The sequence below is a fragment of the Myxocyprinus asiaticus genome, chromosome 3 (assembly GCF_019703515.2).
Source record: "Myxocyprinus asiaticus isolate MX2 ecotype Aquarium Trade chromosome 3, UBuf_Myxa_2, whole genome shotgun sequence".
Lineage (NCBI taxonomy): Eukaryota > Metazoa > Chordata > Actinopteri > Cypriniformes > Catostomidae > Myxocyprinus > Myxocyprinus asiaticus.
In genome coordinates this window covers 38,663,614-38,678,158 of record NC_059346.1, presented here as the reverse complement: position 1 = coordinate 38,678,158, position 14,545 = coordinate 38,663,614, and the positions used below count along the sequence as shown (strand labels likewise).

The window sequence follows — 14,545 nt, the reverse complement described above, 5'->3', positions numbered from 1 at the left end:
GACATAAATATCTAAGACTCTAATTTGCTTTGAATAGCTTGTTTGTTTGGCAAGATTACTGATTAAGTTTAGACAGGGGAGAGATTTTACAAAGTACTAGACTCCCCTTCAAAAGCAAAATGCACTGAAACCGAGAAAAATGGCTTCAAAGTTTTTTGATTGTCTAGCCAAAAGTATTGTACATACACATTGAAATGGACTGATTAGATATGAACAAGAACATGAGAATAGTTTAGACAAGCCAGTCTTTCACAAGACAGATCATAGCCCAAGAGAACTTATTTCAGTAATAACTTCATCCAAAATGTGTAGCTGCGTTTTGCCTTTGCTCAGCAGTATATTGGAATTACAGACTTGCTTTACTCTGAGGAATGCATTTAATGTTTTCTTACCACATCTTTACTAGATAAAGTCTTGGGGTCGTTGAGATGAGATTTCAGCACGTTGCATGCAGAAAGCATCTTCTCATTTAACTCATATCTAGGAAGAACAAAAAAGGTCACATCACTAAATGGACAATATTAGGCAAAAAATCCTGAACATGTCATCGGTTTCTGTTTAATTTCAGGGCTGACATGCAGGATTATAAACTGATATGATTTTACAGGTCTCCCATTCCTCAGGTTTCATTCTTCCAAACTGGCTACTCCTCTCATTTAAAAAAATATTCACATATTCTATTGTAGACATAACATTCAAAATACCTGAAATTCCCTTACTGATCCTAGACTTGCTTTACGGTCATAAATAAATTTATTAATCACTTGGATGTAATAGTTCCTGGAAGTACTTGCCTTTGCCTTTTCTCCTGGCCTAAATCTTCAGTATCTCTGTCTTCGTCCACTGCTGCTTTATTTCGGAATTCTTCTTTCCTCCTCTCTCTCACGTCCACCATCCTGTCTTTCTCCTCCCCTTCATCCTCTGACCCAGAGGAGCTACTTTCTTCTGAGCTCGAGTCATCGCTTGATGTTGTCTCATACCTTGAAATGGAAAAGAGCATGGAGTGATGGCTATACATCAATATAACAAACATCAGCTGACAAACAATATATTTAAAACACTTCTGCTATAAGAAAGGTTTCCCTTACGATTCAGTACACTCAGTGTTGTATAAAATATCAATTTGTCATACTTGATAAAAAGTAGAGACCTTTATGGAAATTGACTCACGTAAAAGTTGTAGCTCATGAGAAAACGACTTAAGTATTAAAGTAACTGATATAAAATTTGCTATTAACGTACAAGTAAATAGCATAAATTACGGAACAGTTCATTAAACCCATGGCAACTTATTTGATTGGTGGTGCTCATCATTTACTCACCCTCATGCCATCCCAGATGTGTGTGACTTTCTTTCATCTGCAGAACACAAACAAAGATTTTAGAAGAATATGTCAGCTCTATAGGTCAATTCAATGCAAGTGAATGGTGGCCAGACGTTTCAATCTACAAAAAGCACATTAAGGGAGCATAAAGTTATCCATACTACTACAGTGGTCAAATCCATGTGCTCTGAAGTGATTCAGTTGGTTTTGGGTGAGAACAAACCAAATTGCAACTCATTTTCACTGTATATCTTGCCATTGCAATCTCTAGGCACAATCATGAATTCAAGCTCGATTTCACTTTCTAGTGCTTGACGCATATGCAGAGCCCTAGGTGGCGCTACAGGAAGTGTAATCGAACTTGAAATCCTGATCGCCAATTAGACTGCTAATGTCAAGATTTATAGTCGAAAAAGGTGTTATATTTTGATCTATTCTCTCCCAAAACCAATTGGATCCGTTCAGAAGACACTGGTGAAACAACTGGAGTTGTATGGATTACCCTTATGCTGCATTTATGTGCTTTTTGGAGCTTCAAAGTCTGGCCACCATTCACTTACATTGAACTGACCTACATAACAGCAATATTCTTCTGAAAATCTTTTTTTTTTTTGTTGTGTTCTGCAGACATCATCATACACATCTTGGATCAAATGAGGGTGGGAAAATTATGAGAGAATTTTCTTTTTTAAATGAACTATCCCTTTAATGGTGCATTCAAGTCACATCAGAATGATCATATTTAGGGGATAAATGAACACCACAGTCCATAAAAATTGGAACATTGATGGAGGGAGTTGAGTCATATTAGTGACCAGAACAGAGACTTGTAAGCAACCACCCAGAACACCCTGGCAACTGCATAACAATTTGCTGAAACACAGTTAAAACAACTTAGCAACAGCATAGTAACAACCTGGCAGCACAAACTGTAGCAATGCGCCAAAACTCACAGCAGAGATCACCTTGACAACTGCATAGCATACCCTAGCAACCATCCAGAAAACCCTAGTTACCACATACTGTAGCATAAATGTGCTACAAAGCAAATATAACACTTTAGCAACCACCAGAAAACTAGTTTTGTTTAGGCAAAGACCATTCAGACATCTTCATAAAATATAAAAATAAATATTGCTGGACATTTTCATGAGCGCTGGTACAGTAATTATTCATACACATCATACCTTGGTTAAATGTAACTCACATGAGAAGTTTCTTGTCTTCCCCAGAGGAGACAGATGACGGAACACGTAATCTGGCGTGTTCTTCGCTTGTGATTTTGATTCAGATTTGCAAAACAAATCATTCAGACCGCTTTTTGAATATTTTTGTTCAGTTCAAAGGAATCAAATTGAAAAGATTCAACTATGATTCTTTCAACGAATCACACATCACTATCGCCAATCTACATGCATTTTTGCAGGTATAGCTGTTATTTTTTTGGTGTTAACATGTCGCAAAAGCTACGAAAGGGTCTGGAGAAATTTATTGGAGAAAAAGTATCAATTTTCTCTTCAAAATGTAGTGAAGTGAAAGTAAAAGTCCAAAGAAATATTTATACTCAAGTACGAATATTAAAAAAACTGTACTTAAGTACAGTAAAAGTATTTGCACTTTGTTACTATACACCTCTGAGTACACTTGGCATTGCGTCAGGGACTGAAGCTATGGGGAGTGTCCTTCTGCATGACCTAGTTGAAACCTTTCTACAATAACACCAGGATTGGCTATGGTGTTTAATCCCCGCCCTTTATGGCGTGAAGCTGTCAGGTATAAAAGCGGTTCCTCAGAATTTTCTTCCTTCACGACAGTGATTCATCTCTCGTCTAGAAGCCTTCTACTACTTTGCTGTCAACATACACGAGTCAGCGGGCAGGATCTTCACGACAACGAGAAGAGACTCTGCTCCCCTGCAGTGTTCCGGCGAACATTTACTCCACGACACTGCACTGGTGATCGGGCCGCTTCAGCTTCCTGATTCCCCGCAGCACTTCGGCAGGAGTTTTGTATCCTTATAAGCTATTGTGTTATTCATGGGTGGCTCCAGGGCTGGGCTACCGGGGCTTAAGCCACGAATATTTTCCGTAAAGCCCTGAATGTTTCGATCATCTTTTTGTAGTGATGTCATAAGTACCAGTGCTTGGGTATCAAGTTGATATGAAAACATATTACATTTTATTATTTTAACATTACATTTTAAAGTTAGGGTAATATACTGTATATAAATGAATGATTCCTGTCTTTCTATGGTATTGACAACACCAAATACAGACTCAATTCAGTAGCCTACCCACGAGCTGTTTTGTGTGCGCATGCAAGAAGAGAGTTTGCAGCACGCAATTGCGGCTGTGTGTCTTGGAAACTTTGTTGAGTTGGTCCATCCAGATGCAGTAAGTACCAAATATTTAGATGTATAACCCTGAAAACAAGGAGTAATATATACAGATGTATTCGAGGAATTTGCTAACTTTAAAGTCATGAGCCAGGACATTTGTGTGTTTAGCAAAACTCTTTATTAAGACACGATACAATAAACATAGCAAACTTTAGGCGATCTAGCTATAATTTTTCATCTCTAGTACCTATTTAGCCTGTTTACAAACTGCACCTGACAAATCAATGAAAACTGTATACAGCCATACACGATGTAGGTCAGCCGAAAGGGACAAAATAGTGGGGGGTTTTTTAAATCGCATTTTAAAGTATAGATGTTAAAAGCATGCAATTTCTGATCTTCTAGCGTATCTGAGACAAAAGTTAGTGAGACTTTTTTAGTTTACTATATAAATGACACATCATAGATATATTCAGATTTTTATTATAAAGCGTATTACATTCTGATATTTCATCAAAGTATGGCCCCATATCCACAGAGGTCTGGGCTAAGCCCTGAACGTCCACTGACCCTAGTACTGGTGTTATTGTGTATATGCATGTATGTATAAATATATATGTATGTGTGTATATAAACTCCTCTCACTTTCTTCTGCTTTTATTTTCAGCAAACTTAACATGTGTAAATATTTGTATGAACATAAAAAGATTTAACAACTAAGACATAAACTGAACAAGTTTCACAGACATGTGACTAACAGAAATGGAATAATGTGTCCCTGAACACGAGTCCAACCATCACCCCTGGTGAGACAAAACCGCGACTCGTCAGTGAAGAGCACTTTCTGCCAGACCTGTCTGGTCCAGCGAAGGTGGGTTTGTGCCCATAGTCGACGTTGTTGCCAGTGATGTCTGGTAAGGACCTGCCTTACAACAGGCCTACAAGCCCTCAGTCCAGCCTCTCAGCCTATTGCGGACAGTCTGAGCACTGATGGAGGGATTGTGCATTCCTGGTGTAACTCGGGCAGTTGTTGTTGCCATCCTGTACCTGTCCCGCTGGTGTGATATTCAGATGTACCGATCCTGTACAGGTGTTACACATGGTCTGCCACTGCGAGGATGATCAGCTGTCCTTCCCGTCTCCCTGTAGCACTGTCTTAGGCATCTCACAGTACGGACATTGCAATTTGTTGCCCTGGCCACATCTGCAGTCCTCATGCCTCCATGCAGCATGCCTAAGGCAAATTCATGCAGATGAGCAGGGACCCTGGGCATCTTTCTTTTGGTGTTTTTCAGAGTCAGTAGAAAGTTATAAAGTTTTTATAAATGTGACCATAATTGCCTACTATCTGTTAGCTGTTATTAACAAACATTCCACATATATACATGTGTGTATATATATATATATATATATATATATATATATATATATATATATAGATATATATATACACACATATATATATATATATATATAGATATATATATACACATATACATATATATTATATATAGATATATATATACACATATACATATATATTATATATAGATATATATATACACATATATATATATATATATATATATATATATATATATATATATATATATATATACACACACACACATATATATACACACACACACACACACACACACACACACATATATATATATATATATATATATATATATATACACACACACACACACACACACACTGTATATATACACACCTCACTGTGAGGGCATGAGTCTCAAGATGCTTCGCTTGCGAATCGCTCTCATTCTGAGGGATGATTCAGCCTCCCACACCTTCCCACCCGCCTCTTCTGTGACTCCCAAGGGAGCCACGAGGTTAAGCAGGATGAATTTGAGGTGGACCTCATTCCAACACATGCCCCGCAAGCCCCTCGATCTCCATATACTGAGCAGGGACCCTGGGCATCTATCTTTTGGTGTTTTTCAGAGTCAGTAGAAAGGTCTCTTTAGTGTCCTAAGTTTTTATAACTGTGACCTTAATTGCCTACCATCTGTTAGCTGTTATTAACAAACATTCCACATATATACACACACACACAAACACACACACACACACACACACATATATATATACTGCGTCTATGCTGATACAGTATGTGCGTGACGAGCTTCGGCCCTCTGCAGGAGTGCACAGCCTCGTCAAGTTCGGTGGTTCTGACACTGGGGATGATGTTATGTCTCCTACTGCATCTTGCGAGTGATCAATGGATGATGCTGCCGCCCCTTCCCCCAGTAAGGGCAAGGAGCGTGCATGCACCACTGACAAGGAGATGCTTCACGTCCTTTCAAGGGTGGTCGAAGAGCTCGGTCTCGTGTGGTTTCCTCCAGAGAAACCTGAAAAATCTCATCTTGATGAATGGTTAGTGCAGTCGCGTTCATTCAAGTTATGCAGACACACATATATATATATATATATATATGATATATAATAAAAGCTCGCACGGCATTCTAACTGGGTGCTGAAAATGATCGAACATGGTTGTATGATCCAATTTGCACGTCGGCTGCCCAGTTTCAATGGTAATCTGTCTTCCACAGTTCCGTCCGAAGATGTGTCAGTGTTACAAGCCAAAATACACAATCTTCTCGCAAATTCGGATTCGTTTCGGACAACACAACAGCAGTGCCATATATAAGTCGCCAGGATGCGCAAGTATGCGTTTCCCCCGGTGCACCTCCTTTATCCTGTCATCAGCAAAGTCCAAGTGGGTATGGGAACAGTTCTGTTAATTGCGCCAAAATGGCCCAATCAGTCCTGGTTTCTGGAGATGGTAGAAATACTGGACAGGCCTCCATAGGAAATACCGCTGAAGAAAGATCATCTCTCTCAAACACAAGGCACGGTTTGGCATCTCTAACCAGAGCTGCGAAGCCTACAGTGCATCCGGAAAGTATTCACAGCGCTTCACTTTTCCCACATTTTGTTATGTTACAGCCTTATTTCAAAATGGATTAAATTCATTATTTTCCTCAAAATTCTACAAACAATACCCCATAGTGACAATGTGAAAGAAGTTTGTTTGAAATCTTTGCAAATTTATTAAAATTAAAAAACGAAAAAAAAATCACATGTACATAAGTATTCACAGCCTTTGCTCAATACTTTGTTGAAGCTTCTTTGGCACCAATTACAGCCTCAAGTCTATTTGAGTATGATGCTACAAGCTTGGCACACCTATTTTTGGGCAGTTTCTCCCATTCTTCTTTGCAGGACCTCTCAAGCTCCATCAGGTTGGATGGGGAGCGTCGGTGCACAGCCATTTTCAGATCTCTCCAGAGATGTTCAATCGGGTTCAAGTCTGGGCTCTGGCTGGGCCACTCAAGGACATTCACAGAGTTGTCCCGGAGCCACTCCTTTGATATCTTGGCTGTGTGCTTAGGGTCGTTGTCCTGTTGGAAGATGAACCTTCACCCCAGTCTGAGGTCCAGAGCGCTCTGGAGCAGGTTTTCATCAAGGATGTCTCTATACATTGCTGCATTCATCATTCCCTCGATCCTGACTAGTCTCCCAGTTTCTGCCACTGAAAAACATCCCCACAGCATGATGCTGCCACCACCATGCTTCGCTGTAGGGATGGTATTGGCCAGGTGATGAGCGGTGCCTGGTTTCCTCCAGACATGATGCTTGCCATTCAGGCCAAAGAGTTCAGTCTTTGTTTCTCATGGTCTGAGAGTCCTTCAGGTAACTCCAGGCAGGCTGTCATGTGCCTTTTACTGAGGAGTGGCTTCCGTCTGGCCACTCTACCATACAGGCCTGATTGGTGGAGTGCTGCAGAGATGGTTGTTCTTCTGGAAGGTTCTCCTCTCTCCACAGAGAAATGCTGGAGCTCTGTCAGAGTGACCATCGGGTTCTTGGTCACCTCCCTGACTAAGCCCTTCTCCCCCGATCGCTCAGTTTGGCCGGGCCGCCAGCTCTAGGAAGAGTCCTGGTGGTTCCAAACTTCTTCCATTTTCGGATGATGGAGGCCACTGTGCTCATTGGGACCTTTAATGCTGCAGAAATGTTTCTGTACCCTTCCCCAGATCTGTGCCTCGATACAATCCTGTCTCGGAGGTCTACAGACAATTCCTTGGACTTCATGGCTTGGTTTGTGCTCTGACATGCACTGTTAACTGTGGGACCTTATATAGACAGGTGTGTGCCTTTCCAAATCATGTCCAATCAACTGAATTTACCACAGGTGGTCTCCAATCAAGTTGTAGAAACATCTCAAGGATGATCAGTGGAAACAGGATGCACCTGAACTCAATTTTGAGTGTCATGGCAAAGGCTGTGAATACTTATGTACATGTGATTTTTTTTCGTTTTTTTATTTTTAATAAATTTGCAAAGATTTCAAACAAACTCCTTTCATGTTGTCATTATGGGGTATTGTTTGTAGAATTTTGAGGAAAATAATGAATTTAATCCATTTAGGAATAAGGCTGTAACATAACAAAATGTGGAAAAAGTGAAGCGCTGTGAATACTTTCCGGATGCACTGTACATGTGTGGCCTTTGAACGGAGCAAGCGGATGAGCCAGAATTGGCTCGGTCAGTTATGAACACCATATTACACGCTAGAGTGCTGTCCACAAGACGCCTTTATGCACTGAAATGTAATGTGTTCACTAATTGGTGTTTTTCACACGGCAAAGACCCAGTGAACTGCCCCATACTTGAAATTCCTACATTTCTTAAGAGCGACTGGACGCAGGGCTCACCCCGTCTATGCTAAAACTTTATGTGGCGACTATATCTGCATATCACGCACCTGAAACCGGCACCTCTACAGGAAAACATGATTTAATCATAATTCCTAGGGGGGTGGGGGGGCTAAATCCCCCTCGCCCGGCTACAGTCCCGATTTGGGACCTAACTAAAAGTGTTCACGGGGCCTCCCTTCAAGCCTCTGGACTATGTTGAATTGCGTGTGCATTACTGCTGGCTTTGGCCTCGGTAATACGGGCTGTGATTTGCAAGCACTGTCAGTTGACAATTCATGTCTGGAGTTTGGTCCGGGTCTTTCAAAACCACTGTTAAACACATAAAAGGCTATGTGCCTAAGGTTATAACCACACCCTTCAGAGCGCAGATGGTTCACCTTCAAGAATTTTGTGTGATGACAGGCCTCTGAGTCTTGGCAAAAGTGGAGTGCAGTATTTTGTAGGAATTTCCAAGTTGGAAGTCTAACATCATGTGGTGTGCCATTGTACTTTTCCTAGAAGGAATGTGGAATTATTTGTTTATTTTTTATTTATTTTATTATGATATTTATGATAGTTTAGTCTGCATGAATAAAAATAACAAGCAGCAATAAATTAATAAAAGTTAATTATTACAGGGTGGTTTATAGTAAATAGATAAAGCAATTTGTTTTGTTTTTTTACCAGTGTGGGAACACACACTGTAAAAAGTCTGTAAACAGTCAAATATTCAAATATATCGACTACTGCAATTCTTTATACTTTGGTTTGCCCCATTCTTCCATTTCTCATCTCCAAATGGTTCAAAACGCGGCTGCTTGACTTCTGATCATATCACCCCCATTCTGTGCTCTCTGCATTGGTTGCCAGTCAGATATCGTATTAATTTTAAAATGTTATTATTTGTGTACAAATCCCTTAATAATTTAGCTCCACAATATCTCACAGACTTACTATGCACACACAATCCTTCCAGATCCCTCAGCCAGCAGCTATATGTCCCTAAATCTAGGTTGCAGTGTAGTGGGGGCCCGAGTGTTTGCTGTGGCTGCCCTAAGCTTTGGAACAGTTTGCCTGTGTCAGTTAGAGCTGCTTCCACATTGTCGGTTTTTAAATCTTTGCTCAAAACGTATATCTTTTCCCCTGCTTTTAATGTTTTGTAATTGTTATGATTTTTTTACAGCACTGGTCAACCAAGGTTGTTTTTAACTGTGCTTAAAAAATAAACTTGACTTGAAATATGTAAAAAAAAAAATGGAATATTATCATATAGGATTTGTTTATTAAGCTTTAAACATGGATCTTTTAGCATGTACACAATATTTGAACTATTGGAGCAATAAATATAAACTTTATTTTATATAAACCAGGGGTATTCAATTAAAGTTCCAAGAGGTCCGGTCTCTACATTTCCTTCCCAGCAAAGGTCCGGACAATAACTTACATGGTGTCAGTATACTGTAGCTATGAAATGACATAAGGAATGTTTAATCAATTTTATGAAATAGTTATTATAAATGTACAAGTTGACAGCAATAGTACTTTGTAAAAGAAAAAAAAAAAAATCATAAAGTCAAAACAGTCTCTTCAAAATTAGGCAAGGATTATGACATTGCGGCCCAAGAGACAAAGCCAAAGTAGTGGGATTTGGGAAATATCCTACCAAAAGATTAAAATATTTCAATAAGGTTCATCAACCAAGTGCACTTCGATATGCATATTAAAAGATAAAATCAACTACTTGTTTTGAGTCCAGCAGTCCAGTATATGTGTTTGAATATTTGTAGATACCTAAGGGGCATAGCAGGCCTGGTACCCACCCCGAGAGAAAATGTGGAAAAATGTAAAAGTCTGAATGGAACTTTTTTATATTTTCCATAAAGTGAAAATCTACCAACAACAAACAACGTACATCACAATAGTAAATCTAAAAATACTGTTAGCTAATGTAGGCCTATAAATGGAACATAAATATCAAATAATGTAAACATTCTCATGAGAACTCCACTATACTACTAGTAATATAAAAGTTTTTCCTTGCATCTATGCCAGAGATGATGACATCTTTGATTATTTTTCACAAAAAGAATCCGTTTGTGAAAGACTTTAAACATGCTGATCATAATAAAAGGCCATTTTAGATGTAAAAAAAATGTAATTGTTTAAAGGCGCTCTGGAAGCACATTGTCCTGTCACAAACCTGGTTTAGCTGAACGGTCGAATTCATTTCAGACACATGAAGTTCACTTTGCTTCATTCTTGTTTTCTGCAGTGTGTTTTAGCGAAAGATTCCAGTATCTATATTGCTGCTCACTGTATTTTTCTGCCACTGCCTACTGTCGTTAAAATAACCACGTCTGCAAATCTGTGCCTGGTGCCACGTCTAGCAACGCGTGCGGAGCGCGAAAGGGTATAAATGAAGCATGTTCTGTAATAGAGAAAAATATTAGAGGACACAGCGCTGAAAGATCAGTGCTATCTATGCCCAAGCACTTGCGCTATACACAGGTCCATTGTTTTGTCGCGCTGATCACCTGAAGTGCAGAAACAGCGAGATGGGTCAGCCGGTGTCATGATGTCTCATGGTCCGAATGGAACCCAGCCAAGGTCCGGACCCTGACTGCAGTCCGCTAATTGGTGACCGCTGATATAAACCATAACCCTTTTTTATTATTATTATTTGACATCCATGACTATTTATGAAAACAGACATTTTAAAATATTTTTATTGTGCGACTGTTGAGCACAGTCAATGTGCTGCTTTTTTCACACTTCTATTTTTTATAATACTTTTTGCTTGTGCAACACAATAAACATGCAGTAACACTTATGTAATTAGTGATGTATAAAGTAAAAAAAAAAAAATCAAAGATCCTCTGCTTGAAATCAAAACACATTTGGTCAAAAGAAACATATTACCTTATGTTTATGATATTGGAGCCTTTTAAAAGAATAGTTCATCCAAAAATGAAAATTCTCTCATCATTTACTCACCTGCTCCGTTGGTGCGATCCACAACTGCTGTGCATGGAATGATAAACAAATCAGTCCAGTTCACGAATGTATTAATCTTCAGTTCACTGAATGAATTGTTCAGAAAGACTCACAAACAGATGTCATTTGTCAGTTACTTTCCTAAGATGTCAAACTTGAAATGAACATATAAAAGTATGTGCACTTGATGTAGCCTACGTGAGACTTAATTAAGAAACAAAGAAACAGGGGCCTACAAGTTAAGACGCTGACTACCACCCCTGGAGTCGCGAGTTCGAATCCAGGGTGTGCTGAGTGACTCCAGCCAGAGTCCTAAGCAACCAAATTGGCCCGGTTGCTAGGTAGGGTAACCTCCTTTGTGGTCACCATAATGTGGTTCTCGCTCTCGGTGGGGCTCATGGTGAGTTGTGCGTGGATGCCACGGAGAATAGCGTGAAGCCTCCACATGCGCTATGTCTCCACGGTAACGCGTTCAACAAGCCATGTGATAAGATGCACAGAGGCAACTGAGAACTCGGATTGAGGCGAGTCACTACGCCACCACGAGGACTTAAAGCGCATTGGAAATTGGGCATTCCAAATTGGGGAGAAAAGAAAGAAAAAGAAACATAGAAACATAGTTAAGAGCTTAAATTTTTTTTGTTGCAATTACAAGCGACGATCAACTGTTGCTTGTAACTGCTCTCATTAAGTGCCGAATTAACACTGTTTTCACATTTCTTCTTGAGAGAACAGTCTTTGTCCCGTGTCCCCGCATACAGGGAAGCGGTAATCACACCGACACCAAGACGAGCCATCGCACTCGCACCCTGGATTTGAAAGCATACATTGCGGCTGATGGCCAAGATTTCGGGCCATAACAAATATAAATATGATAAATGTTTCTCAGAAGGCTGATGGCATATTCACTGTTCTCTTCAAAAGTTACTCATATTTAATTGAAGGTCAATTTAATATTTATACAACCTCAGCTGCAAGTTTAAAGTTAATCCATAACTGAGATTTAAATATTAAATCGATGTTAAATCACTAAGCATGTTCAAAATGAGCTGAATTAAGATGCACGGAATGTCTAACCATTATGTAATCTCTGCAACAATTTAATGATCGGGTGAAGGGCCAAGGACTAGTTTGAAAAAGTAGTGTTTTTTTTAATAAATCTCAAATATTTATTGAACGTTTTGTTTCATACCAGTGGTACTTGAGGCAAAGTTGTTCCGAATGAGGATATCTACAATATGGTATGAATAATGTGTTTCTTTGTGAAACAGTGGTATATACACAATGATTTATACACATGTAAAAATGTGATAGCGCCTCCTGGTGGGCAATATTTTTCAAATTTTGCACAGACCTCTTAGGCCAAGAGACAAATAGGCCTACCAGGTTTCATTCCGATTGGTCTTATTTAACCCTATATAAATGCTGCTGAAAGCTGATTGGTCGATGGCGGCCATGTTTTTCAAGATATGCGACTGTCCCCGTATACATTGATGGCACCTTGGACAAAGACACTGCATGCAAAATTTTAAGGCACTTGAACCCCTAATAAAAATCCAGAAAAATACAATAGGGTTTCAGCTCTTCAGGCTTGAACCCCTAATAAAAATAAGAATAATACGAAAATCGGAACAAATACAATAGGGTTTCAGACCTTCGGGCTTGAACCCCTAAAAATCCTAACGGATACAATAGGGTTCCAGCACCTTCGGTGCTTGGCCCCCTAAAAATCCTGACAAATACAACAGGGTTTCAGCCCTTCGGACTTAAACCCCTAATAAAACTTCCTTTCTGACTGGGTTTGTAAGGGGTTAATACATACTATATGACCATAGTTCATATACATATTCTGAGTGTTCCCCTCCTGGCTGACCATGAGGGACATTCACTTGCGGCATACTCATGGCAGTTGCCGTCCCGCGAGACTGCAGCATCATGTTTCCTCTCTGGGAAGGTTATGTCGTGTAAGTGCGGCATGATGGGAATCTGTTCCCCACACTGTGGACTCGGTTTTTTTGAGGTGCGAGCGATGTACTCTTTGTCTCTCAGTCACAAAATTCTGAGGAATAGTGTTTGCGTGCCCACTTTTATACTGGAAAGCTTCGCCCCTAAAAGGTCGGGGTTTAAACACCATAGCCAGTCCTGCCATTATTGTAGAAAGGTTTCAACTACGTAATGTAGAAGGACACTCCCCCATAGCGTCAGCTTCCTGACGCAATGTCTTGTTCCCTTCATCTCAGGGAAACGAGGTTACATACGTAACAGAGACATTTATCACTCAATGAAAGAGAACCTACCCTCCATTTACACCAACAAACTGCAGGTTCTTTTTAGTGCCGTTAGGTTCCTGATGGCCATCTTTCTTCATAATAGACTTCAGGATGCTTTGACTGCCTGATATAGAAAAGAGAAATGGATACAAATAGGCAATCAACAATCAAATTATGTACACTAATGTGTACTTTAGTGCATTTTTTCCTTAAAAATCCTATATTTACTGTGCATTATCACATTGAAAATCAAAGGGTTCATCCAAAAGCTGAAAACATTTTGCTTTCAGAGGCTTTATATGGAGTTAGGATGAAAATAAGGTGCATTTCAAACTGTTCTGAGACCAGTGCAGACAGACAGCACAATGGAGGTTAGTTAATTCACTAAAGAGGGAGCAAGAGACCATCCTATAACTTTCCTATGCAGCTAAGTGCATTCACTCCTAAAATCCAACCAAAGGTTCAGTTCCAGGCTGCAGATAATGTTTGGACCACTCAACATGTTTGGCAGACATGGGACAATGGTCATCAGTACATAGATTCAGAATTTATAATGTATTATTTAATTTTAACATGGTTGGCAGTGATTAGTTGATGCTGGCAAATACTTTGAATCAGAATTATTTATGCTAATTTCTGATGTAACGTCTGTAATGTCTCAAAAACATGAATAACCAACATGCCTGGAAACATAATAAACAATTTGATAAAGAAAATCTGACATTCTATAGCTTGGTATTACTTAAAATTTCACAACTTAGTCCCACTGTCAACATACTGTATGTTGACATACATTTTTAGGACAAATATTTTGGTCTAGAAAAGAATCTTTATTATGTTATAATGTTTTTTAGGTTCTACTAGTTACAAATCAAAAAGGGAAATGGA

At 39.4% G+C, this 14,545-nt stretch overlaps 1 protein-coding gene across 2 annotated transcripts in view; it reads right to left on the bottom strand.

The window, feature by feature from the left end:
- LOC127424444 (KN motif and ankyrin repeat domain-containing protein 1-like) overlaps positions 1-14,545 on the bottom strand; it is a 103,416-nt gene that overhangs the window by 18,212 nt on the left and 70,659 nt on the right. For both annotated transcript variants that reach the window (XM_051669689.1, XM_051669681.1), the window contains 3 exons: positions 13,685-13,781; positions 795-980; positions 393-480 (listed from right to left, as the gene is read on the bottom strand). In XM_051669689.1, the coding sequence (XP_051525649.1) occupies positions 393-480; positions 795-980; positions 13,685-13,781 (371 nt within the window). The remainder of the gene's footprint in view (positions 1-392; positions 481-794; positions 981-13,684; positions 13,782-14,545) is intronic.